Source organism: Pelmatolapia mariae, linkage group LG1 (genome assembly GCF_036321145.2).
Source record: "Pelmatolapia mariae isolate MD_Pm_ZW linkage group LG1, Pm_UMD_F_2, whole genome shotgun sequence".
Classification (NCBI taxonomy): Eukaryota; Metazoa; Chordata; class Actinopteri; order Cichliformes; family Cichlidae; genus Pelmatolapia; species Pelmatolapia mariae.
Window position 1 is genome coordinate 21,720,747 of NC_086227.1, and position 27,109 is coordinate 21,747,855.

The window sequence follows — 27,109 nt, forward strand, 5'->3', positions numbered from 1 at the left end:
ACTAAGCTATATCATTTGGTATATTGTTTCCAACCCCCCTCCCTTTTTTAAAAAAAATGAAATAAGTAGAAACAAAATATTAGATACAGCAATCTGTAGCTTAGGGTTAATTTATTTATTGCGCCCTTTAATGGGATAAAGTCTGGCAAAATCGTTTTTATTTAGTTTCTCCTAAGCAGAGGATAGAGGGAGAATAAACTGGGCCTACCTTATTCCAGCTTAGAATGTGTTTAAAGCTAATCTCAACTAATCTACACGCATTCATGCAGCATGAAGGCGAAAATATATAAGTTATGAAACATTTCTGTTCAGGTTAGATTTCAGAACATTTAGTAATATTAGTATGCAATTAAATCGTGATTATGTATTGATTTATTAATACATAAATGAGACGATAACAAAAAACCCAGCACTGACGATCTGTCAGCTCTCCACGTTCAGCGGGCTGTAATTCGTGGCCTATAGCTTGTTAAATCAGCTGCTGCCCACTATATGACGTATCCTTGGACGTTTCAGATTTCTGGTTTCCGGCAGTCCTTTAAACGCACCACTCAGCTCTCGCGTTTCTGCGGCGCGCGCATGTCAGTTGCTCTTTCTGAGCGTTGCATCAAGAACATGGCAGACGTGAAGACGGTGGACGGAGACAAACTCAGCAAAAAGTGAGCTTATTCGTTTCTTCTTTCGCATTTTCACCGCTCTTTACCTCTATCGGTTTTGTCATATCGTCCAAGATTTTGTCCTTTCGACAGTTATGGCAGTTCCAGTTTGGCACTGCAAAACATCAGGTCAGCGCATGAAAACGTAGTGAAGGTCCCGTATGGAGGCACCGTACTAGCCTACATACCCCAGGATTCAAGTCGTGTGTGTTTCTGGTAGTTGTAGTCCTAAATTTAAGTTATAACCAGCGGCAAAAGTGTCTCCTGTTGATGTGTGAAACTACAACATCCACAATACATTGTTGAACGACTTCGATACATCGTGCAATCGCATGGGCGTCTTATGTGAGAAATTATAGTTTTAGCGAATGGTGTTTTATCGGGTGAAACTATATATGTTAGTTTATTTATTTAGCAGGACGCTCTGTTGATATAAAACTCTCACATAAACCCAAGCGCATGTTGGTTCGTTCCACCAGATCATCTTTGTTTGCCAAGAGTAAAGCTGTAGAAAGTGAAACCTGACTCTAATTACAGGAAGTGTAAACCTAATTATATAAAAATATATACTTGTTTACTTGTTTGGATCTTGGAGGGTCTTGCTTAATAGGAGTGATCTATCAACCCCAGCAGGGTGTAGTTTTGCCTGAAGGACAGAGCAGAGACAGCCTTCATATACTGTACACTGTCTTTGTATATGTCTATTTTCTCAGGTCTGTCTGCTGACTGTCGTAGTTCAGCATGCTGTGTCTGGTCAGGGCAGCCAGGCAGCAGCTGTGCCAAGCCTTTGGGGTCAGGGGGCAGTGGTTAAAATATGCACCCCCATGTACAGCTACAAGCCCAGCTCAGATTTACGGGAACCGCTGGAGAGGTGACAAAAGGTTGGTGGCTTTTCCATTCCAGTGCGGAAAACAACCAACCTTTTGTCATTAGAGCTGATGTGTTCGTCCGTACCGTTCTGCATGAATATTTGTTGTACCTCTCTGTTATTAGAACATCATGTTGTCCTTTTGTTTTGCTTTTATTTATTTTGGTTACCAAAATAGAGTAAATTATGTGATGTGACTTTTTTTTTTAAATTCCAAAATATATTCATTTTTAGTTGCAAATGCATCATAAGGGCAAAGTGTGCTATCCAACCACTGATTACTGTTTTTGTTTTGAATCAGTGAGCTGAAGAGGCGAATGAAAGCCGAGAAAAAGGCAGCTGAGAAAGAAGCCAAGGTCAAAGAGCAGGTGGAGCAAAAAAAAGAATCAAATGACCAGGGAACACAAAATGCCTTGGATGAGGAGACGCTTGACCCCAATGTGAGAGATTTGTGTAGTTCTTTTACTTCAGTGCATATATATATTAAACCCTTAAAAAAAAAATTTACATATATATACACACACACACATTACCAACAATAACGTCTGTCTTTTCCCATGTAATACAGCAATACTTTAAGATCCGCACTCAAGCCATCCAGGAGTTGAAGGGGACAGCGGAGGACCCTTACCCGCACAAGTTTAATGTGGACCTGTCGCTTACAGAGTTCATTGAGAAATACAATAATCTACAGCCTGGAGACCAGCTGACAGATGTTGTTCTCAGCGTGTCAGGTAGTAAAAAGTGTTTACTATCTCCTTTTTTTCTGTGCGTTTGCACTTAAATGTAATTCATCCAAACTGAATATATGTTTGATAGGCCGCATCCATGCTAAGAGGGCTTCAGGTGCCAAGCTGCTGTTCTATGACTTGCGAGGTGAAGGAGTGAAATTGCAAGTTATGGCAAATTCAAGGTACGGAAACAAAGTTGGGGTTTTTTGTTTGTTTTGTTTTGTTTTAATCCAAAGAGATTTCACCTCTTGACGCTGCGAATGACACATTCCTCATCTGGGAATTTGTTTGGGGTTTGCATGGATTGTGCAAAAGTAAATGTTCCAGATTCATAATTGTATATTTAAATTATAATGAGCTGATGATTTACCTTTTCATCAAGATTTCTTGATTATGTGATGATTATAAAATCTAAGGGAAAAAACTGCATTTACGTCTCCAAATAATGTTTTGCCTTACGAGGAAACTTCAGATTGTTGTGATTGATTTTTCTGTCACCTTTTTTTTTTCCCCAGAAACTACAAGTCTGAGGAGGACTTTGTGGCCATTAACAACAAACTGCGCCGTGGTGACATCATTGGTGTCCGCGGTAACCCAGGAAAGACCAAGAAAGGGGAGCTGAGTATCATTCCCATTGAGATGACTCTACTGTCACCATGTTTGCACATGCTACCCCACCTCCACTTTGGTCTCAAAGACAAGGTAGTGACCAGCACACTCTCTAGGGGCAAAAGTATTGGTCCACACCTCTTCATCTTTTAATTCAGGTGTTTTCAGTCCCTTTACCACAGGCTCATGAAATCAAACATCTAGCCAGGCAGTCTGCCTTTACAAGAGCTCACTGAATTCAAGCATGGTATTGTAATTAGATGTAGTCAGTTCTTGAAATTCGTTCTCTCCCACATATGCCCCAGTCACCTATTAGTGGTATTATTCGTAAAGCAGAAGCATTTCGGTGCTATAGCAAGTCACCCCACAAAATTGCTGAGGTGCATATTGCATAAATGCTTTGTTTACTCAGTAGCTGTTGAGTTCCAAACCTTCTCTGGTATTAATATCAGCACAGAAATTGTGTGCCAAGAGCTTCGTGGCATGGGACTCCATGGCAGAGCAGCTCCTGTAGCTGTAATGTTTAGGTGGTCCAGTACTTTTGTTCAGGTTATATAGTAAGGCACAGTGTTAGTGAAACTAAACGATACTTTTGTCGTCTCTTTCTGAAAGGAACTAAATAATTTATTTAAAGGTTGGCTTTGAAAACCCAAACATTCATTCTTAAATTTCATGATGTGCTCTGCTTCAAGGCAATGACAAAGTGCAAATGACACAAGCTAGAAAAATTTTCTACTTTACAAGGCTTAAATGTTACTGTGTTTCTCCAGTGTAGACCTTTTTCACAGTAGATGTTACGACTTATCAAAGACATAATAGTATCATTCACTGCAGCATAGTCATGTGCCACTTTCTTTACCTGCACTGCAAGTCTGCAGTCAGAGAGATGCTCTGCAACATTTTGTCATCCTAGCAGCATTCGAGTTGTTTGTCTTAGTGAGCATGTAATTACCAGCGTTTAGTGTTGCAACAACTCAAGTACAAGTTAGTGTGGTGACTTTCACTTTCAGTTACGTTGATTTTTACTTTCAGTTACACGTCTAATGTCATAAGATGCCCTTTTTGTATTAGAAAATGTGATTTAAGTATGTGGCTAAAGGGAACATAACGGTGTATCTTTCGTGATATTTATTCAGTGACAGTTAAGGATCAGTTTTGTTTTCACTAACCAGCTTTGGCTGCAGTGTCTAATAAGCAGAAGGCTTTTACAGGGGCTTTTTCTAATATTGCTGTGAATGTAGACTGCAGCCTCTGTTAAAAGGAGGGAAACAAACCTATCTGTTGTTAGAATTGCAGAAATCGGTATAGGGCTGCAACAGTTCATCAACTAACTTTTTTTTTTTTTTTTTTTTTTTAAATTCTCACGGCAAACTTTTTGCTTGAGTGCTCTATTTAATCCACGACTCTGTAGTGTGCAGTTGCAGCTGAAATAGACCTGCAGTAGAAACGTATTTAGGAGCAGCGTGTGAATAACGGGTATTACAACACTAAGCCTATGCAGATTTTCAACAGAAACACTGACAGTAGCAGTGACAATGGTGCTGCCATGGTTTAATATGGACTCTGTCGACACACACTGCGAAGAGCAAAAAGGTTCTGTTACTGAGTTGCTCAGTCACTGAGAGTGAGCTCACAGCTCGAAAAACAGCAGTGCTTGTTACTATAACCACCATTAAAACCTTTACTGGAAAAAATGCTGGTGAGAGTCCCTAAACAAACCACCTCTTCAGCAAGCCCCAACGTGGAGAAAAGTGAACTTCAGTGTAGCTGCTGCCATCCACTGCTGTTTGTTTGATACAGCAACACTAAAACTGTAGAAGTTATAATAAGAGCATATGTGTGCAGATGAACTGTTAACTTACTCTCATATAATCTTCAGGCATACTTTCTGTTTGAGTGATACCTGCAGCAGACAGGGCTGAATCTGTTTTGCTTTTTTGGTTTTGTTTAGTCTATTTTTCTTCCACAGGCCAGTAAAAGTAAAACTGCACCACTGACCCAGTGCTGTTAGGCAGAACTTATTATTAACTTAACACTTGCACCATTAGAACGTCTGTTTTTGCAGCACAGGACAAAGTCCAGTTCTAAGAATGCTGATGTGCTTGCTTTTCTTCATTGGACTCTTACAGACACTCAGTCATTCACTAGCACATCTAAACAGGCAAAAACGCATTCACATGAACAAACACCTAATCTACCTCACCCTCCTGGTTGAGGCAGATTGAAGGCTGTTTTAGTTTATGCCTTAGCTTAGGTTAAATGCAATGAAAGGGTTTATTGTTTTTTGGCAGATGTTGTAGTTCCAGTTAAACCACTGAAAATATTGCCATTTTTGAAATGTAAAACAATGAGCAGTTCATTTTAAAAGACCTGTGTTTTTTCTCCTTTGAATAATGAATATATTTTTCCCAATGTGAATTCTTTCTCTCAAAGGAAACACGATTCCGCCAGCGCTACTTGGATCTGATTCTCAATGACCACGTGAGGCAGAAGTTTATAACTCGCGCCAAAATCATCACATATCTACGCAGCTTCCTAGACCAGTTGGGGTTTTTGGAGGTAAGTGGGATTTGAACACGTCACATAACTAATTTGTGAAGATAGACATCCAAAGTTTGTTTATTTGTTTGGTGTGTGGATTTTATAAAATAATGTTCTAATAGTTTGTATATTTGTTTAAACATATAGTGAGTTAAAATCTGCCGTGCTGATTCATGTTTTTTTTCTGCTTCAGGTTGAGACACCAATGATGAATATTATTCCTGGTGGTGCAGTGGCCCGCCCATTCGTTACTTATCATAACGAACTGGACATGAACCTGTATATGAGGATTGCTCCTGAGCTCTACCACAAGGTAATGTGCTTTCCCAGAGTCATCCATGTATGTCAGGCTCCTCTGTAAATGTTATGAAATTATTATGAAATGCATCTGTCAGATGTGTTGCAGTAACTCTTTACAGCGTCACAACTCATGTGATGGAAGAGATTTACAGTTTATTTCAACCCTGGACTCTCACTACACCTAACCACTAATACTCTGAATCATTTTATTGCATTTTATTGCTCTTGAGTAGATAGACTTCTGCTTACAATGTATTTGTTATACACTCACTGGACACTTTATTAGGTACACCTTGCTAGTATCAAGTTAGACCCTCTTTTGCCTTCTGAACTGCCTTAATTCTTCATGGCTTAGATTCAATTAAGGATTAAGGTCCTGGAAACATTCCTCAGCAATTTTTGCACATCATTGATGTGAATCTTCCATTCTACCACGTCTCAAAGATGCTCTCTCACATTGAGATCTGGTGACTGTGGAGGCCATTTGACTACCACTTAAACTCTTAACCTGTATTTTTCTACAATATCTGAATTATATACACTGTCCATCATATGTTTCCCACAGATGCTCGTAGTCGGTGGCATAGACAGAGTGTACGAGGTTGGCCGTCAGTTCAGGAATGAAGGCATTGATCTTACTCATAATCCAGAGTTCACCACCTGTGAATTCTATATGGCATATGCTGATTATGACGACTTGATGGAATTGACGGAGAAGCTACTCTCAGGTAAGTGGAAACTACATCGGTGGCCATGTTATTTCATTGGTCAGTGAGAGTTTTCTTCCACAAACAGTTTTGACATTATGAGCTGTAACTCAGATTACCTCCTGATAAATTGAGTTGAATTAGAATATGTGACTTGATTTAAAACCTAAATGGGATTAGCGATTTGCTATTTGGCCAATGACAGTATAGAAAGCAGTCTTTGAAGCACCATGGTGTCATTGTAAATGGCTTCATGAAAACTGATGTTAAGTTGATCAGAGCTTTCTCCTCAGGGTCTTTTCAGTTTTGTCACTTTGTTTGCTGCAGGAATGGTGAAGCACATCACTGGAGGATACAAGGTGACTTATCACCCTGATGGTCCAGAGGGACAGGCCTATGAGATTGACTTCACTCCACCATTCAAAAGAGTAAGCATGACTCATGAGCTGGAGAAGATTTTGGGAGTGAAGTTCCCTCCTGCTGACAGCTATGACAGTGATGGTAAGAATCTGTAGAAACATAGAACAGGCGCTTCACATGCGAAAAATAACTGCTTCAGAAAAATGACTTCACAATCCTTACAATAGTTGATCATTAGGAAATATGTGTATTATTCTCTTGTAGTCATTTTTTTTCCTTATACTGTTTTCTTTTTTTCAGAGACACGTAAATTCTTTGACGACCTGTGTGGCCAGAAAGGAGTTGAATGTCCTCCACCCAGGACCACTGCCCGTCTCCTTGACAAGGTGGTTTATAAATTTACTTCACCGCTTGTTCTTCTTTTTCCCTCCATTTAATCTGACTTGCTAACGGCTTTTTACCCCCACAGTTGGTTGGAGACTTCCTAGAGGTCACTTGTATCAACCCAACATATATCTGTAATCACCCACAAATCATGAGCCCTTTAGCAAAATGGTGAGAAATGCTATCTTTAGCCTTCATATTTATTTAAAACGGCAATGTTCAGGTTCATACTGACACTTCTGAATTGTTACAGGCACAGAAACCAGAAAGGGCTAACTGAGCGTTTCGAGCTCTTTGTGATGAAGAAAGAAATCTGCAATGCTTACACTGAGCTGAACGATCCGATTAGACAGAGGGAGCTGTTTGAGCAGCAAGCCAAGGTGTGTATGGATAACATGACCTGTTTCCCTTCTACTTCAGTGCAGTCCTGTTCCTGCTTTTCTGTCTTTGTGCTGTGATGGTATTGCATGTCAGTGACTTGAGGTGGATCTTTTTCAGGCCAAAGCTGAAGGCGATGATGAAGCCATGTTCATCGATGAGACCTTCTGCACAGCTCTGGAATACGGTCTGCCACCAACTGCTGGATGGGGCATGGGCCTCGATCGTCTCACCATGTTCCTCACTGACTCCAACAACATCAAGGTAAATTAAAGTCCTCATAGTGAGTATTAGAGATGTTCTGTTGACTAATTTCCTAAACCAAGGGAAAGAAATTAGACTAACCAACTAGTCTAAAACTCAAAAAACAAAAATTTGCAAACCGTTTAATATCAGAAACTTTGTTAACAAAGTAATAATTAAGTAATTAATTAATCACGTTCGTCAATAATGAATCATGCTGTGTGCATTATGAACATCACATATTATAATCCAGACAAAGAATAAGAAAAACACTTAAAGCGATGTTAAATATGATATGAAAACATGATACTACAAAAATGTTCATGTATTATTAAAATATGTAAAATTTACTATCCCAAAACCTGATAAACTGCAACTGAAAAGTGTGATGCCTTATGAATTGGGCATGGCGTTCGAAAATTCATGAAAACCATTTCAACATTAAAAAATAAATAAATAAATAATTGATGAATGATCCATTTTCTTTCGTGAACTTGGGTCGCGGGGGCAGGAGCTTAAGCAGAGAAGCCAAGACCTCCCTTTTGCCAGCCACCTCCTCCAACTTATCCAGGGAAATGTCGAAGCGTTCCCAGGCCAGCCGATAGATATATTCTCTTCAGTAGCACTGGCGTGTACTCCAGGGCCTCCTCCCAGTAGGACATGCCGGGTCAGGAGACCTTACCCAGTAGGCACTCAACTCAGCTGGCTCTTTTCGATGTGCAGGAGCAGTGGCTCCTGAACACCAGACTGAACACCTCACCTGCTGCTTGTATCCACACTCTCATTCTTTCTCCTTTAAAAGAACAAGCAATAATAGTGCTAACAAAAAGAATAGGGAGAGTTTAATGGATTTGAGGCATTTCTCGCCAATGATGCACCATCTGGTGGCAGATAGGACAAAACTATTTACCAGCATTTGGTATAAATTTAAATGTAAAACAATTAGATTAAACAACAAGTACATTTGGTTCTGACTAGTGACAATAGCAACGATGACTAGTCGGCTAGTCACTCACATCCCTAGTGGGGATGCACAATTTACTGCTGTTCTGAGGTGCTCAATAGGTTTATATTTATATGCTGTATTTTTGCCGTCAGGATCAAACTAAGAATTTCATCTGTTCCAACTTCAGCAGGTGAATCATTCTCAGTTCTGCCAATGGTTTCTTCTTTAAGTTTGCAAATGAAATTTCTCTCAGTGAAAAATTCTACTTCTTTTTTTCTTTAGTATTGCATTCAACCAGTTTTAAAGTAATTTACATTTGGTTTTAGAGTCATACCTTCAAACCCTCACTGTTTCTCCTGAATAATTATAGGTGCTTTTTTTTATTACCCACAGAGTGGCTGACAAATGCATTAGACACATCTTCCAAAAACTTGTTTAAAACTAAAAAGTTCTATCATTTATTTCACAAATAACAAATTAAATTTATAACAAAATTATAGCTGAATTTGAGGACTGGAAATGAATCAACATCCAAAAAAGTAAACCGATTTTTTTCATTTATGGATGCAAGTAAATAACTGTAATTTGGCATCTCAGTGAAAAAAATAATAATGTGCTTACTTGTAAAATAATATATATGAAAATTCATGGATTGAATTTGTTCAGTTCAGTTTTGTTTATATAAAACTAAATCACAGCAAACAGTCCCCTGAAGATGCTTTATATTGTGAGGTAATGCAGAAAAACTACAGGATAACAACAGTAATTATATTTTACCATTAAAAATGGGTTTGATAAACTATAGTTGATAAATTTGTTAAGCACTGTACAAAGAGAACTTACATTATATGTTCATGTGTTTATAAACTTGGCTTATTTTAGTTTTGCTAAATGTATTTATTTTATTTACCCTGGCTAATTTCTTATTTTTCTGATGCTAGGTGTCTTGGTCTTTTGAATCTGAATCCTTGCTCATAATCATGTTACGTTATAGAAAGGATGAGCCAGGGTTGCTTCTATTAGGGATGCTACTGATGACTAATATCTAGTCATTTAAATTAGAGGGGGAAAAAACATGATAGTCAACTAACATGTTCAGAAAACATATAAAACTGAATACACTTTAAATGCACAAGTGAAAGATTGGCCAAATTGATATTTAGTGTGTGGTTAATGGCAGTTACTGAGACTAAATTAAAATTATTCCCCCAAAATCAGTTTGTAGCCTAACTATGTAAGACAAAATGGTGCCTTTCTTGACTTATATGTTTAGACCAAACTGCTCCAGAAAAGCACAGAATTGGAGAACTACCAAGAATAATGGGTTAATGAGAAGCTACTGTATGAACACAAAAAACGAGCTGCTAACTTCTGCCGGGCAGTTGTTATATCATTGTGTCATGAAAAAGAGTTCTTTGCTAACATTTCGTTTTTTCACCTTCACAGGAGGTGTTGCTGTTCCCAGCCATGAAGCCTGATGACAATAAGACAGCAGCACCATCAGAGGGCACCTCCGTCTAATAACATGACCTCTGACCTCTCCTGCTATCACACCTTTGCAGGAGTCGGCATGAAGAAGAAGAATGAGCCTTTACCTCATTGTTGTCATCAGTGGAGTTTCTGGGTCTTGTGTTTTATCAATGTTAGTTTGTCAAATGATTGATAATTTCTGTCAGTAAGGAAAATCATAGGGTCTCAAATACACGTTTTGGATTTGTTTTTTGTTTTTTTTAATTCCATACACTTTTGCAATCCTGTCTGATCAAAATATACTTTGAGCTATTTAAAGGGATGCTTTAAGGTACAGCATATGATAACAATGCTGAAGACCATCTAATACTCATGTCTTTTTACCAGGTCTACTTAAAATCCTTGTCTAAGTTTTTCAAGTTGGACTCCACAATAATCCTTTGCCAAGAGGTTTGAATAAAGTTCATATAAAGTAAACTGATTTCTTAAGTCTTATATATGTGTGTGTGTGTGTGTGTGTGTGTGTGTGTGTGTGTGTGTGTGTGTGTGTGTGTGTGTGTGTGTGTTGTTTTTGGGTTTTTTTCCTTTTTTTTTTTCTTTTTTTTTTTTAACAAGAATAAACGTGTGCTCATAGTTTTTTTTTTTTTATATCAAGGCTCCTAAAATATGGTATATTTAACTTTTTAATGTTTGGTTTTTCACTATAGCCTAATTTGGATGCAGCATGTGATATTTCTTTGTTAAATTGGCTACAATCTGAAATATAAATTTTACGCAGGCACTTGAATATGTCAGCAGACTTTTTAAACTTGTATTTTTGGATGCTTAAGGTCAGTGCATGAACTTATAAATGGAAAATTTTATCTTCAACTATGAGTGAAAACCAACACATTTACAAACATTTGTTGCAGTTTTGAGTCACTGATTTGAATAATACTAAAAATCTAATTTATTGCAGACTGTGAATAAACATGTTTAATAATCAGCTCTACAAGAATAAATGTAGGAAAGCTTTGCATAAAATAAAATGATAGAAATAGCATACTCATAACCTCACATCAAGAAAATTGTTGGTTTGAGTCCATTGTTTCTGTGTGTAGTCTGCGTGTCTGCATGGGTTCTCTGTGTACTGCAGGTTCTTCCCACAGTCCAAACATGCATATGAGGTTAAATGATGATTCTAAATTGACTGTAGGTGTGATTGGCTGATTGTTAGCCATAGATTGGCAACGTATAAGAGGTGTACCCCATCCCTATGTCAGCTGGGATAGCCAAAACCCCAAACCACCACCACTCTTCATTGGAAAGGCAAGTGAAAATGGATGGTAGGATTTAATTATTAGGGATTATTATTTTCAGTATTCATAAAATTTGACCTGGTAACTCAATGAACCGAGTCTGAAAATTGAAACGCAAATAATCTTTTTCATAAAGAATGTACTCACTAACCCAACACAGTAAGTGACACCAATGGAATCACAAATATTAGTCCATACAAAACACAGTAGCAAACAATGAAAAGTTCAAATCCACTAATGAGCCTAACTGCATCTACTGGTGTGATTATTCCCAAAAGTGTCTGTCATTGTGTTTTTGTAAACAACTTAGCTTTTGCTCTTTAAAAGAATCTCCAAAAGTTGATTCTGTTCATCTGGACGTAGCGTTTTCAGTGGGAGAAACGTTTCCTCACTCATCCAAGTGACTTCTTCAGTCTCAGCTGACTGCAGGTTTCCCCAATCTTATAAACAGGACATTTGCATAATGACTGAAACCAGCCCACTGAAGGAACAATGAGCTGGAAGGTCACCTTCATCATAATTATGCAAATTCTCATGACCATTGATCATGAGAATTGACCTGGATGATTGAGACTGCATCAAGACTCTTTAAAAGAACATTTTAAATGTTTGTTTACATGCAAGAAAAGTTAGGAAATTTAAAATAAAAGGTTTTGGAGGAAGGTTGGATATTGTTTCTCGATCACTTTGTCTCCCTTTTGAAGCATCAAGTGTATATACCCTACTATCTTGTTTTCAGAGTATTTCGTGTTGTTGCTCTTGGCTTTAAAAAAAAGTCCCTTTTCATGGTAGATTCAATCACCGGAGCTCTGTGTATGATCAATTTCATTTTAAGTGTCACCAAGCATTGGCTGGAGAGGGTAAAAGCTGTTCTGGCTTGTGCCTTTTGAAAGTTTAAGATTACGTTTACCTTCAAAGGCAAAAACAAGGCCCTGGTCTGTTTTTCTCACAAACAGCTCTGAGTCAAGAACCAATTACTTTTAATCTCTTTCACCCAGACTGTGGTCAAGAGCTGGAGGTTTCTGCAGTGGGGAGCTGTCAGTTTTGAAGAAGAAAGCATTTTTTCCACTCCCATAATGTCCTGCTTAAACAAATTAGGCCTGCTCATACATTTCAGGTACGCCTAGATGTCCCCAATAACACTTCTGATCCAGAAGTGTTATTTATTTTATTTATGCCTTTAAAGTCAAAGTGCTCACATGCAAATAGAGTATCAGCAGTTGTTTCTGGACCAGTTGAGCTCCGGTGTAGGTTGAGCCTCAGCATCAGCTTGACAAGCAGATCCACCAACAGCTCTTGCTGATGGTGACTGGAGCAGAAAGAGAGACCTGGGAAATAATACATTTGAGATGAGAACTATGGCCCAGCATGTGGGAGGGCTTTGTATTTTCAAGGGGCTCCAAGTGGAAATACTTAAGTACAACTACATAATGATTGTAATTAAGAACTTGAGTAAATGTGCTTTAGTTTTTGCCACTGCAATGAAAGGAAAACGTGCAACATAATAGAAAGATGGTGAGCCTGCAGTCAGGTTTATTTTATGAGTACATGTGTTTACAGAACTGGGGTCTGATGAAAAAAAGAAAAACTGTGTGGAATCCATACATCAGAAACTGTAAAAAAAAATAAAAATCTGCTTCACTAATCTTTTCCCTACAAGCCAGTGCAGTGATGCCAGAGTTATGTTTATACATCAGACAATGAGACACCACAGCCTTCACAGCTGTTTGCACAAATGCTGCTTGCACAGTCCAAGCAGCATTTTTTCATTTTTTTCATTGAGTAATTCTGTTTATACCACTGCTTTATATCCTACAAGAGAAACTACAAAATCATTTTGTTATTCTCTGTAGTCACGTTAAAAAACAAAAACAAAACAAAAAAACCCTTCCTTTTAATAACACTACTGATTACCAAACTTTTAGCAAAATACACTTAAATAAGATCACATAACAGGTTTGAGCACTATATAAATCTTTTTATGGATGGTATATGCGTCATGTAAATAAATCTTTCTCCATAAAATGTACAAAGCAGTTGCAGGAGCAAACCTGTGTATAAATGTAAACAGCTCATCATAAATTCATGCTGCACTCACAGGAAACAGAATCCACATAAGTGGATTGTTTTACTGAGATGTGCACAGCTGACGAGTATCAACCTTTTTATGGAAAATTTGTGTTTTTTTCATCAGGCAAAAGGTACTGTAACAATGGTTAAATGTTTTTTTTACAGTGACAGGTTGGCTATCTCTGCACACTGTTGTTATTTCTTTAAGATACAAGTTTGGTTGTGCTGCAGGAAAAAGCGAGTTAATGTGTGCAGGAAGGGAAGGGGGGTCCTTGTTGTTGTGTGACTGTGCGGGGCTGAAGTGAGGTGTTGTATGAGAGCACTCACCCCGGAGTTAACGGCCCGTTTGCCTGTGTTACCGAATAAACGGACAAACTGAGATCAAAACGTCTGGTTCTTGAGAACATATGGGAACGTTACGGTACTTTTGTTTGCTTAGAAATATAGATGTTTGCCCATTGGATGAGCGCATTAATAGGAACAGTATAGTATAACTTATTACATTTATTTAAGTACTTTACTAAAGTACAGGTTAAATGTACCTGCACTTTATTCAGTATAAGTACATTTGCTTCTTCTCTAACATATTTTGTATGTAAATAGAGTACTTTGCGCACCATACTATTTATTTTACAGAATAAGTTACTTATTACTTCGCAGACAAACTGCATCAGCACAGATCAATCTACCCAGCAATACAAGAGTAATTCAAACCGTCAGCAGCTGCAATGATCCAATAACGCAAGAATCTGTTAAAAGTGTATTACTGGATTACTGGTTTTACAAAGTGGCAAGAAATATTTAAAATAAATGAAGAAATGCTTTATACTCAAGCAAAAATGTTATAATCATACTTCGGCTGCTAAATAGTGCATATGATTTACAATCAAAATATATTTACACTGTTGTGAAGCACAACTTTTTTATGTAATAAATTTGTAGGACATAAGGAGCCTGATGTTTTCTAGCATGTGATCACAATTCCCAGATAGCACTCGTAGTTGTAGTTAGTTCATTTCAATAACAGGTGTATTAAGTAATTTATAAATAAAATTATAGTCAATATAAAAACAAAACGTGTTTTTTTCACTGACTTTTTCACAGACATTCTCCTGTTTTTTGCTATTGAAAAAGAAATTCTCAGAAATTAAAATCTTGGGGTCCTCGCCACCTCATATAAAATAAATCCTGGAAACGCCCCTGTTAAATAGGCTGCTATCCGACATGTAAATTTTACGCAGGCACTTGAATATGTCAGTTTTATTTCAAACTAGAAAATTACAGTTATTGCTGTTATCGCGATTATTGTTTTAATATTATCGTTTTATACATTTTTTTCCAATAGAAAGGCAGAGCAAACGTAACAGCCATGTGCGCCTTATCTACTGTACCTAAGTAGAACATGTAAGCATTTTCTTCTGACCCCATTAACTTTGAATAATTAGCATTTCTTTTTTTAAGTGTGCATTCACTCACTTTTGAGAGCTTTTTGGCCCCGGGTCTCTCACCTCCCACACCGTGTAGTGGGATGGTGCGCGCTCTCGCGGTCAAGTGATTCGCTTTCGATCAAACTGTGGCTTCACACTGAGTGAAGATGGCGATGAGAGCAGCTCTGCGGTGCCTGTCTGCAAACTTTTCGCCCAGACTGCCTCAGCTCTCGCAGGTTTCAGCGACTCGGCTGCAGTGGAGAAGCGGCTCCCCGCGGACGCTGAGCACGTCCTCGGTCCTGTCTGCAGGTAAATATAATACATTTCAATAATAATAATAACCCAGACTTGCCAAATGAGCTGTAATGGTACTACATGCGGGTTGCTCACACATTCCTGTCTGACTGTAATGGGTGGGAATAAAAGGGGTCACACAGTTTGTGTCACTTTCCCACAGGGCGGCACAGAAAAGCGCGAGGAAAGACAACTAAAACTTTGTTTTAACTTTAAAGAAGCTTCACAGACCGAAGCTTACGTGCAGATAATTAGCCACCACATGTTGCGCTGGCTAAAGGGTTCAGACGGCTGTATATATATTCTCTGTGAGAGGAGCACGAGCTCTAAATTGTGATGGTGACCAATTACCCGAGTCTCGTGCAGCCAGAAGCAGCTTGTTAAACAAAAGTCAGTGCTGGTACTGGGCATGAGCTACAAATGGCAGGGGAGGGATGACTATCATGTAGCTTTCATTAATTCTTAATCACAGACACCACCCTATCAGATATCCATACTTAAAAAAAATATTCCTGAAGCAAATGAGTTACCAGAAAGCTTTTCTTGAGCCCTTTGCAGTGGCAGTTACTGTACTCCTTGGCAATCATCTTGCATAGTTCAGTCTGGTTTGAACTTGTATTCTTCAGTGTTGGTCAGGTGCCAACACTGGAAGCTGTTGAGCCATTACAGTTCTCTCCTGCAGGGTAAACGCGACATGAGGAGCGTTGAATCAAAATGGTTCAGTGTTTCTTTTCAAAACTGCAGATCTGTCAGCTGTGGTTAGTGTTAAAGCAGTGATGGTTAGGATTGAAAAATTTACCAAGCCAAAAAATGGGGTTGTGACGTTGGTTTCTAACTATCACCGCACAAAGGCCTCAAAGTTAGCTCTTGTAGACAGCACACAACTGGTGGGCTTCCCATTGATGTAACAGCTTGTCAAGAAATTGACGTATGCGAATCAAAAGCGTAATCACTGTTCCACTGGTTCATACTGTTATAATTTCATCTTTAAACATAATCATTCTCCTTTTGTTTTTCTCTTTGTAGCCTTAAAGTTCACAGATAAGCACGAGTGGGTGCAAGTGGAGGGTGGTGTTGGCATTGTTGGTATCAGCAATTATGCTCAGGTAGGTTTGTCTTTCTACTAATTTATGGCTCACTTGGTTCAGAGGTTTACTTATTACTATCTAAAAATAGCAATAAAATAGTCTGCAGAAAAATCTGCAGTGTGCACTTTAGAGCTGGTCTTTGCCCTCAACTGATGTGCTTTAACAGGCTAATTTAGTGCTTTTATGGCCAATGTTTGAAACAATTGATCACTAGCATTTTGCAGGACTGGACAGACACTTTGAGACATTCAAGAACTTAAATGTATACTGGAATATCTTTAAACATGAATCTAGCTTTTTAACGAATCGTTATTAGTGCTACTCCTTACACCTGACATACAGTGCTGTGAAAAAGTATCTGACCCCTTCACCTGTCTTTATTGTTGCATAGTTGCAACATGTCTGAGACTATCTAACAAATTTTCAGTAACCTGCGTAAATACTAAATGCAGTTTCATTTATTAAGGGACAAAATACGACCCAAACCTACCTGGCTCTGTGTAAATAAAAGTAATTGTCCCGTAAGTCTTATAGCTGGTTGTTCCACCCGTGGCAGCAACACCTGCAATCAGTTTGCAATAACTGACACGAGGCTTTCACATCACTGTGAAGGAATTTTGGCCCACTCTTCTTTGCAGAATTGTTTTAATTCAGCCACATTGGAGGGTTTTGAACCATGGGCCTAGACTTGGAGGTCCTGATTCTCATTCCAGCCACATCACACTAATTTGCAGACCAACCTCAGTGAAAGCCGAAAGTTCTCGCTCGATGACTCTTAATAGAACCACATCATCTGCAAAAAGCAGAGATGAAATCCTGAGACCACTGAACCTGACACCGTCCAGGAGTTGGAGCCTTATTTCAGTAGTCATAGGATGCGAGGCAGGGTCCTGAGCATCCAGCCAATCACAGGGCTAATACACACTCACTTCCACACCTGTGGTCACTAGTTAACCTAACAAGCTTCTGTGATCTGTGGAAGGAAACAGAAGCATGTAGAGGAAAGCCAGGCACCGGTAGAACACACACAAAGGCCCGGCTGATTGGGAGGTTCAAAGTAGGAGGTACTGCAGCAGCATGCCGTCTTTCTGAAACGTCATTAAATTCAAAATCATTTTACCCATCCTTGCTTTTTCACTATTTCAATATAGCCTTAGGATGAGGCTTACTAAAGACAGTGTAATGAATCCATGAAACATCCATGTTTTTAAACTAAGAAACAACCCTGAAAATGTGTTTTGAATTCTTTCAGGGTTATTTTGTATTAATATAATACAAAGATATGGAGATTATTCAGTATAACATCAACAAGATTGAGTTTTAAATTTTGGCTTTGAAAACATTGTTAAAGCTGACTGTGGCAGGCAGCTGAGTTAATGAAAATGTGACAAAGCCATGTATTTAGAGTATATTTCTCTGTAGCAGTACTCTCAATAGACTGCCAGCGTTGAAACAGTATGATTTCATTGTAGGCATGCAAAATTCAGAAATGCCTGACCCAGATGTTTTGAATATATCTGGTGAAATCTTACTGTTTCCTCTTCTGCTTATCTGGGGCCAGGTTAAGGTGGCAGCAGCCTTAAGCAGAGATGCTCAGACCTCCCACACCCCAGCCACCAGCCACAGAGGCATTCCCAAGCCAGGTGAGAGATATGGGCCATGTCCACACTAATGCGTTTTTGTTTGAAAACGCATCTTTTTCTATCCATTTTGGCCTGCCGTCCACACTGAGACGGCGTTTTCAGTCAAGGAAAACGCAGCGTTTTGAGAATCTCCAAAGCGGATACATTTGAAAACGCCGTTTTTGCGTCGCAGTGTGGACAGCGAACCTGGAGCTTTTTCGAAAAGATGACACATTTTAGTTATGTGATGCAGTCATGTGACCAATTAAACTAAGATGGCAGAGGGCATTATACAGCAGTTGTTTTGTTTGCTCTTAATTTTGACAGCCCTATTAAAGATTAATATCAGTCTGTACATGCTCCAGATAGCTTTTCTTCAAATTATTTAATTCTCACTCGCTTTTGCCACTTTGTACTTTTGTGTTACTCGCAGCAACAACTCCACCTCATTGTTAGTCCATTTAAAAAACTTGGTGCGCTTCCTCGACATTTTGCCGTGACGTTTCAAAGAGCCGGAAAGTAAATAAACGGCAGACAGAGATGAGGCAGGTCGAATCGTCTTGCGTTTCGTGCACAACTGCACAACTCTGTGAAAATGACTGAAAACGATAGTGTGGACGCGGAACGTTTTCAGACGAAAACGCCGTTTTCAAATTTATCCGGGCTAGTGTGGACGTTGCCATAATCTCACCACTGTGTCCTGAGTCTGCTGTGGGGCCTTCTCTCAGTGTGACATGCTTGGAACACCTCACCCAGGAGGCGCCCAGGAGGCATCCTAGTCAGATGCCCGAATCACCTCAACTGACTCCTTTCAATGTGGAGGAGCAGCAAGTCTATTCTGAGCACCTTTCCTCCTGTAGATCCACCACCCCCAGGAGGTGCCATAGGGGTTGAGTGTAGTATGGGCAGGGGTGGAGGCCCAGGGAGTCTGATTCTTGGCTACGTAAACTGGCTATCGGGACAATAAAATGATCCAGAACAGTAAAAACCAGACTGACAGTTTTCAGTACTGTGACCATTGAACACAGGAACTCTTTACTGTGAGCCATCCTGCTGTTGCTAACTGCTTATTCAAGCACTAAACCTATTATAATATTAGACCCCCCTAAATAAGCTTTGTGTTCCTGCAGTTCTACTAGACATTGAAGTACTGCATGAAGTTCTCTAAATCTTAAAAAAAAAGATTCTTGGACAACTTCCATGTGGTTTCTTGGTTCTGATTCCCATTACGCCATTTCTTTTCCTCAGGAATGTATAATACTTTGTGTCAGATAGTTTGTCCTGTCATTTTAGGAAGCATTAGGTGATGTGGTATACTGTGGACTCCCTGAAGTCGGCCAAAGACTCGAACAAATGGGTAAGAGCTGTGAATTGGTGACATATTTATGAAGTAATTGATTCTAGCATTGTAATAAGAAGTGTTTTTCCTCTGTGTGTTTGTGTGTGTGTTGCAGATGAGTTTGGTGCACTGGAAAGTGTAAAGGCTGCCAGCGAGCTGTACTCACCATTAACAGGAGAGGTGACTGAAATCAACACAGAGCTGGCAGAAAATCCTGGACTTGTGAACAAAGATTGCTATGCAAAGGGTGAGCATCCACCACTCAATGTTGTACTTTGCCAGTACACTTGTCCTTGTGATTTCTCAGAATTGCAAGATAGAGGACAACCTGCCAAACCAGTATTACAAAGAAGTAAAATTACAGCTTGTTCTTTTCAACAAGTACAACTGTTGATTTTAAAATAAACAAACTCTTATCTTTCAGGATGGATAATCAAGATGACCATCGAAAAGCCCGAAGAACTTGATGGCCTCATGGATCAAGCTGCATATGATAAATTTGTCAAATCACTTGAATAAAATTATAAACTCATTTTGCTTTGTAATGTAATCACAGTCAAAGATTAGTCCCTGCAAGGTTACTAACATGTAGTGTGTCACACTTATTCATCTGTGGTATTTATTCTGGTACCGGAATTGTGTCCTCAAACTAAAATACTCGACTACAAATGCTCAGTAACAGCTTCCACTTAGAAAGTTCCTTTTTGTTAAGCAACTAGCACATCTAAAGGGCTCTTAATCTCAAGATCTGTCCGTATTATTGGGTCTTGTGTGTGGTGCTTTGCTCCACTGCCAATATGTTCACAGATGTGTTAAACAACTTGAACGTGCTGTGTCAAATCCATTCAATAAAATGTGGGCATTTTGTTTGGGTTGTTGTATCCAAACTTGGAAAATGAATCATTTTCTCGCATTCTTGGCAAGGCAAGTAATTACAGAGGTGTGTATTGTGAACATGTAAGCACCTATTTGCACGGCAAAAGTGACAGCACACCTTTAGCTGTAATTTTTATTGAAGTTCTTCAGACAGACATGTTCAAACCAAATTGCTTCATATGAGCTGCCAGGACGGACTGCAGCTTTTTGTGTGTCGGTATCTATTATAGTTTAAAATACCTTGACCTTTGCCTTCAGGTGATGATAGCCTGAGTTAGTCGAAGCTAGTTAATCAATGATTAATGCCGCAGTGGTTTTAAAATCAGCGACTGAACAAAAACATGCACATTCAGGTTGATAATGAGAAGACTGTGATTGGTCTAAATAGGTTATTTTCAGTTTATTCTTGCAGTGTGTTCACCACCAGTGTCTGCTGCTGACTGTAACAACCATTTTTCATATCCCTCCATTGGATTAAAAAGGCCGGTTTGACCCTCAGTTGGCTTTTAAAACCTGGGAAAAACCTTTCAGATGTATTTTAGAATGAGCAGCAGAGGAATGGGAAGAAACAAAACTTTCATCAAGCAGTTCACTTGTGATTGAGTAATGAGAGGAATTCAAAGCAGAAGATGGTAATGTTGTTGGGTTATTTTCTTTATTTAATTAGCTTCATGGACATTAGTGTCATTCTGCTGGTTTTCAAGTGAGTCCAACACCTTTGTAGGACTGCAGGTGGGATAGTCCCTGAACATCTTTGTTTCCTCTTACAGAAACCTGTGCCTAATCTATATTATTTTCACATATTTACACTGCAAAAAAGGAAAAAACAAATTTAAAAAATGGTGCTAAAGGCATAAAAATCATAAATTAATCAAAGATGATGGAGCCTACACATTTTTTATTTCATGACATTTTTCCCCATGTAAATAAATCACCTTAACTTTTTATAGGACACTCATTCAAATATAAGGAAACTCAAAATTTCAACCCAAGAGTGTTTTTGGAGCATATTACAGCTATATATTTATATTTATATTTATTAACTGACTGCAACTTTTCATAATTATAACATCCACACCAAAGTACATTCCTGTCCAGGCTCAAGCAACAGCTTCATGGGGAAGCTTATGTATGGTGGCACTCTCCAGTAAGATGATACTTTTTTTCAATGACTTAAATTCATTCACTGACTTGAGCATATGTATACACCCAAATACAGGGTGTGTTGTTCTCTGACATGGTGATAGGATAGCTTCTGTAAAAGAGCCAAATAGCTGCAAAATTCAATCAGAACTAAATAAACCACACACTGAATTACTACATTGATTTTAGAATTAATAAGACTCACAGTAAACATATATGCAGTTTAAGAGCTTTATAGTAAAAAAATGAACACAATCACATATTACACTATTTTTTATCTTGAAATTACTACAAGTGGTTTAAGCTTCTCACTGAGTGACTGTATAATGTTATACAAACTCGTGGGAGCTTATATGCTGCTGATTATGATTGTCCTACGCTTATACCTAATAATTTATTTTTTAATTAAAAAAACGTTAACTGGACGCATCTGCTGCAGTTCAGCAGTTCTGTCTGAAAATTGATTTACCGACAGAACTGCTGAGTTCCTGAATTGGTACCTCTTTGTTGGATATGCCATATGCACCATAAGGTGCTGGTGCAGTTGCCTTTTGAGAACAGGCCCAGGTTTTAGCATGTTAATGCCTTTTTATGCTACATATTACAATGAGGCTTTAGATAAAGTTGAGTACAAGGTCTCTCTCACTGTTCTAAAAATAGCAAGATTACAAGGAAAACAGGCTCTTTAACAGCCCCTTTATAGCAGGCTGATTACTTTAATGAGGTAGAATATACCATAAAAGCATCTGACTGAAGAAATTTCAACCAAAAAATACAAATACTAACTGTACTAGAAAATACACTGATTTGAGAAAGCACTTTACCCCTTCCTAATCTCTTCTTTCTTTCTTTTTTTAAATTAAGATTTCAGTTATTTTCTGTCAGAAAAACCTGAAGTAGAATGTCCAGCCATCAGTTCCATAAGTCACAATTATGGTATATTCTCCTCATTAGCCTGTTATTAAAACACACTGTTGTACTATTTTAAAGTTTAAATCTGTGTACATGCGGCTGGACATGAACTAAGGTATAGCCCTGAAAGTTTCGTGGGCACAGTACAGTACGTTTTGATTTTTAAAATATATTTATATATTTTACTGAATTTCTATACTTAGTTATGTTCATATGTTTTTGGAAAATTGTTCAATCCTAACATTTTTCACAACTCGGTTCACTCAGTTCATTCCTGCCACTCGAATCACTTTGGTAATAGTGATATTTTAAAAGTTATAATTACAAATATAATCGATAAAACAAAGACATTGCTGATCCGTATGTAAGATACTGCAAACAAAAAACACAACTTTTTTTGTATATTTCACTCAGGTTTCAGATCATTAAACCAAACAAATGTAATATTAGACAAAGATAACCCAAGTGAATACAAAAGGCATACGTTAAATGATTTCATTTTCAGAGATGAAAAGTGCGATACTCAAGCTACTAAAGCCTCAAAAGACCCATTTCTATCATTGCACGGTTTGTTAAGTGTCATTTTTCACTATCTGTATAGAAATGTAACTTAATGTTCACCGTGGCCTAGTATTGCTCATCTAAAGACGATATAAATTATTCTTCTACACTAGATTACTTGAAGTACCTCTTATGACTGGCGTTTCCGTTTACGATTTTAAGGGGGTGAATGCTCCTTTACACACTCTTTGATTGGCTGGTTGTTACATATCCCACAATCCACCGCCTTACAACTTCCTTTTTCCTTTCGGCCATTTTCCTCCCTTGTAGGTATGTGAAGTTATCCTCCAAAGATTTTCAAAAAATCCGTTTCAATCCTTGATTTTCTGTTTGTATTTGTGAATTTAGCTTATAGTCTGAAAAAGTGTGTTTTGTCATCTTTTAAATAAGGTGATTATTATCATGATTTTTTGCGTTAAATTGCTAAGTAGCTAATGTTTTTATGGAGATGACCGGTGAAGCGATGGCTGTCAGTAGCTATGTTTAAACACTGTCCTGCAAAATAAAGATGAACCTACGTGAATGCCGAAATGGCGATGACAAATGGATTATTACATGTAGTAGTTTGTAACGACATTATCGGGGCATGAAAGTAGCCGGACGCCTCGTTAATGCTTTAGCTTAGCATCTTAGCACTGTATGAAGCGGAGGTGCGCCGGCATGACGGTCCGCTCATGTGTATGTGCCACGCTGTGTTGCAGGGAAGCAGGCAGCCATGGCCCCCAGCCGGAATGGAATGATCCTGAACCCTCACTTTCACAAAGACTGGCAGAAAAGAGTGCGCACCTGGTTCAACCAGCCAGCCAGGAAAATCCGCAGGTGAGGACATGGACGTATGCTAACTTGAGCTAGCGTGGCCGTAAATGATTAGCATCGAATTCGGTTCAAATGGTGGGAATTTTTGGCCCGTAAAGATTAACTATACCATGCTGTGGATCTAGGATTCATCCCATGTGTACATCAATATAATATTTACATTGACAGACGTTTCTTATACTCTGTAGTTACCGTGTGTTATGTGAACTTGCGTGTAACTGTCCCTCAGTCCCATGAGACATTATTAAACTATTAAATAAAACAAACTGAGAAAGTGGTTGTACCTTGTTTGGTTTGAGCCACCACTTCAGCTGATCAAGCTGTTGGTCAAGCAGGACAATCTTTACGTTTTTGATATATCTGTTTGCCTGAAAAATTATACTGAACTAAGCAGATACAGCAAACTACATGTTTTTTTTGTTTTGCTTTTTTCTTCTTTTAATTGATATTGATATTTTACTGATTAGGATTAGGGTATAAGACTGAGGTTGGAGCATGACGCTGTAGTCTTAGAGCTGATGTAGCTTTCTGCTTTGAATCTTAGTAGACCCTACAACTGACTGAAGTCTTTTCTAGCAGTTAATGGTTTATGTGGTGCATTATGTTATGTATTGTGTCCTAGTGTTTTACATGTGGTGTCAGCCCTAGAAGTGAATGTTATGAGTAGCTTTTTTACCCTTCCTATTTGGCAGTCTTTGTTTGGATCAGTTACTTTTCAGAGGCAAACACATTTGTCCCTCAAGTACATCCTCCTTCGAGGAAGTTGTTCACTGTGAGTCCTTACAGATGTCTAAGAAGGTCTTTTTGGTTGATCTAAACTTCCGACTTTTTCCTCAGGCGAAAGGCTCGTCAGGCTAAAGCCCGCCGCATTGCTCCTCGCCCTGTCGCTGGACCACTGAGGCCACAGGTTAGGTGTCCCACTATCAGGTACCATACCAAGGTTCGTTCCGGACGTGGCTTCACCCTCGAGGAACTGAAGGTACGATTGTAGTTCTCTGTAAATGTTTTATTAGAAGGTAAAGCACATCTTTAATTTCTTTAGACCTAAAACTGTTAAAGTTACATGAAACATTCAGTGCGACATTAATTAAAATACACACTTACACACAAGTGCTGCAAGCAAACTGATGTTTGGCAACTGTTTTGTCTGGTGGAAGTTTATTTCTATATCAAAATGAAGCGCTAGAGACTAAAAACTTCAGAAGTGATATTTAGAGTTATTGTGGATGGAAATCTGAACAAACTATCAAGTCAAAGAACTGTGGCTGTAGAAGACCTTAATGTTCTTGTCAAAGTTTACCTTGGCAAAAATATCAAGTTCTCCCTGTATGAGGAAAGTCAATGAGCTTTAATCAGAAACTGCTGAGAGCGCGAGGGCTTCTTTTGTTTTCTCAAGTTTTAAGTGTTTTCATGCATGTGTAACCGTATAAATCAAATCATTTATCTGCCATAAAATTAATCATGAAGAGAGCTAAACTAAGAGTCTGATTGTTATCAGCTAAGTAAAGAATACTCATGAACTTTGAGTCATAGCCAGCTGTGCTCTCATCATTGGCCATCGCTAGTAAGTGATCTTGCTTTTGCAAGTGGCCCTGTATCCCATGTAACTATAAAATGCATCCAGCAAGCGTGTTAACCATTGATGGCGGACGTGTTCAGGAATGTAACAACCATTTTGTTTTGCATCACAGCAGTTCAGATTATGACAAATCTCTGGACTTGCTGCATTTGCTTGATGAATACGTTGAACGCATTTTCTGAATGCTGCTATTTGTTATTTGAAAAGGAAGCGATTTTATGCTGACAGCTTGACATCAGTGTTTTATCATGTACAGGGCACGTGATGAAAATCAGAATTGTAAACGATCAAGTCCTCCTGTGCTAATGTTCCCGCAGGCGGCTGGCATCCACAAAAAGACGGCCCGCACCATTGGCATCTCAGTAGACCCTCGTCGCCGCAACCGATCCGCAGAATCTCTTCAGGCCAATGTGCAGCGCCTGAAGGAGTACCGCTCCAAGCTCATCCTGTTCCCCAGGAAGGCTTCTGCCCCCAAGAAGGGAGATAGCACTGTAAGTTTTCACATGGCACACAAAGATTAGACTTTGGTGTTTCTCCTTGTTATTAATTTACTTTGTTTTGTTTGTTTGGCTCATTTTCCTGAGAAAAAACAAGTGTTGAAGCATTCAACAAAAGCATGTGGCCAGTAGGAGTTGGCTGTATATAGAAACTGAAAAAGCGCAGTTTTGGAAGACATCTTTGGTGTGAATGTACCATTTCTTTATTTAAAATTACTAAAAAAAAATTTTTAATGTATTAAAAAAAATGGCTAAAATAAGACTTGCACATTCCTTTAAGTTAAGACACAGAAGAGATTATAGAGACTACAGCAGTCTTTTATGTGTGAAGGATAATTTGATATTTGAATACCTTTTCGGCTGCTTCCTTTAGACTCCATGGGATTTAAGGTTACCTAGGTAACCTGGGGACACGTCTGCTAATTATGAAATTCCGTTAAGCTGGGAAAATGAGACGTACTGATGAAATTCAAGGTTTCTCTGTTAGATCATTATTAAAACATGCCGAATCAGCCGTGCATCAGTATAATAATTCCAAGCTGACTGCCGAAGATGAGCTGCACTCCCACATTCTGCCACCTTTAAATGTGAATATATAAGTACGATTCCCATTCGGGTGATTGAAATCAAACCAGACGGTCTTAATAAGCATTTGTTTGGCGCCCTAGTGAAAAGTCTTGCTGTCTGTTCCCTTTAAAAATATTTAACTGTTTCGTCATTTCAGGAGGAGGAACTCAAGATGGCCACTCAGCTCACTGGTCCAGTCATGCCCATCAGAACTGTAAGTGACAGCTCCTGCAAGGTTACCCTGTGTATCTGTTTATTGATGAGGATTAAGAAAGCTGAAAATAATTTGTTTTCACTAAAGTTATTGGCCAGTTTTACCTGGACCAGTATTACATTAGTAATGACTGATAAAAGATGCATTAACAGTCCGATCATTTTGCATTACAGCAGTCAGATGATGACAAATCTCCGGAATCTCTGTATTTCTTTGATGAAACACTTGAACCCTTTTTCTGATGACTGCTGTTCACAAAAATAAAAAAATCAGCTAGAAAGCTGAACTGATTTTCACAAAATGTTAAATTCTCAAAATTCAAGCTTGAGGATTTGGAGAAACCCTTATTTTCCAGTATTTGGTGTGTGTGTGTGTGTGTCTTAACTCTGGTGTTGTTTTTTCTCCTCTAGGTGCACAAGAAGGAGAAGGCCAGGGTTATCTCCGAGGATGAGAAGAACTTTAAGGCTTTCGCCAGCCTGCGTATGGCTCGCGCCAATGCTCGTCTATTCGGCATTCGTGCCAAGAGAGCCAAAGAGGCTGCTGAGCAGGATGTGGAGAAGAAGAAGTGAAAATAGTCACTATGGAACTTTGCAAAATAAAGTGTTTAAAAAGA

At 38.7% G+C, this 27,109-nt stretch overlaps 3 protein-coding genes and 1 non-coding gene across 5 annotated transcripts; all 4 read left to right on the forward strand.

The window, feature by feature from the left end:
• Positions 1-537: 537 nt before the first annotated feature.
• kars1 (lysyl-tRNA synthetase 1) lies at positions 538-10,660 on the forward strand. Of its 2 annotated transcripts, XM_063475543.1 has the most exons (15): positions 578-659; positions 1,370-1,537; positions 1,826-1,964; positions 2,093-2,258; positions 2,344-2,437; positions 2,771-2,957; positions 5,298-5,423; positions 5,599-5,718; positions 6,271-6,433; positions 6,740-6,913; positions 7,073-7,158; positions 7,242-7,327; positions 7,410-7,536; positions 7,655-7,798; positions 10,170-10,660. In XM_063475543.1, exons 2-15 carry the CDS (start codon positions 1,398-1,400, stop codon positions 10,242-10,244), a joined length of 1,827 nt encoding a protein of 608 aa, XP_063331613.1. In that variant the 5' UTR covers positions 578-659; positions 1,370-1,397; the 3' UTR covers positions 10,245-10,660. The 2 variants fall into 2 exon arrangements, with proteins under 2 accessions (XP_063331620.1, XP_063331613.1); XM_063475550.1 differs by lacking the exon at positions 1,370-1,537 and having other exon boundaries at positions 538-659; positions 10,170-10,659.
• A 4,489-nt stretch (positions 10,661-15,149) lies between these two features.
• gcshb (glycine cleavage system protein H (aminomethyl carrier), b) lies at positions 15,150-20,187 on the forward strand. Its single transcript, XM_063496784.1, has 5 exons — positions 15,150-15,297; positions 16,309-16,388; positions 19,286-19,349; positions 19,447-19,578; positions 19,756-20,187. The coding sequence occupies exons 1-5, from the start codon at positions 15,156-15,158 to the stop codon at positions 19,848-19,850; spliced, it is 513 nt and encodes a 170-aa protein (XP_063352854.1). The 5' UTR covers positions 15,150-15,155; the 3' UTR covers positions 19,851-20,187.
• A 2,840-nt stretch (positions 20,188-23,027) lies between these two features.
• On the forward strand, positions 23,028-27,109 carry rpl13 (ribosomal protein L13). The gene is made up of 6 exons (XM_063496905.1): positions 23,028-23,093; positions 23,525-23,642; positions 24,477-24,618; positions 25,536-25,709; positions 26,440-26,496; positions 26,907-27,109. The coding sequence occupies exons 2-6, from the start codon at positions 23,539-23,541 to the stop codon at positions 27,063-27,065; spliced, it is 636 nt and encodes a 211-aa protein (XP_063352975.1). The 5' UTR covers positions 23,028-23,093; positions 23,525-23,538; the 3' UTR covers positions 27,066-27,109.
• On the forward strand, positions 26,678-26,752 carry LOC134633347 (small nucleolar RNA MBII-202). The gene has a single exon (XR_010094717.1). It is a non-coding gene; the product is annotated as a small nucleolar RNA MBII-202 (small nucleolar RNA).

What these genes read in the sequence shown, in the direction of transcription:
- kars1 (XM_063475543.1), top strand. Translation starts at nt 1,398, where the DNA reads ATGCTGTGTCTGGTCAGGGCAGCCAGGCAGCAGCTGTGCCAAGCCTTT. An exon ending in CGCTGGAGAGGTGACAAAAG is followed by an intron (nt 1,538 to 1,825) that starts GTTGGTGGCTTT and finishes GTTTTGAATCAG; the next exon opens with TGAGCTGAAGAGGCGAATGA. An exon ending in ACTTTGGTCTCAAAGACAAG is followed by an intron (nt 2,958 to 5,297) that starts GTAGTGACCAGC and finishes TTTCTCTCAAAG; the next exon opens with GAAACACGATTCCGCCAGCG.
- gcshb (XM_063496784.1), top strand. Translation starts at nt 15,156, where the DNA reads ATGGCGATGAGAGCAGCTCTGCGGTGCCTGTCTGCAAACTTTTCGCCC. An exon ending in GTCCTCGGTCCTGTCTGCAG is followed by an intron (nt 15,298 to 16,308) that starts GTAAATATAATA and finishes TTCTCTTTGTAG; the next exon opens with CCTTAAAGTTCACAGATAAG. An exon ending in CAAAGATTGCTATGCAAAGG is followed by an intron (nt 19,579 to 19,755) that starts GTGAGCATCCAC and finishes CTTATCTTTCAG; the next exon opens with GATGGATAATCAAGATGACC.
- rpl13 (XM_063496905.1), top strand. Translation starts at nt 23,539, where the DNA reads ATGGCCCCCAGCCGGAATGGAATGATCCTGAACCCTCACTTTCACAAA. An exon ending in CCAGCCAGGAAAATCCGCAG is followed by an intron (nt 23,643 to 24,476) that starts GTGAGGACATGG and finishes CTTTTTCCTCAG; the next exon opens with GCGAAAGGCTCGTCAGGCTA. An exon ending in CCAAGAAGGGAGATAGCACT is followed by an intron (nt 25,710 to 26,439) that starts GTAAGTTTTCAC and finishes TCGTCATTTCAG; the next exon opens with GAGGAGGAACTCAAGATGGC.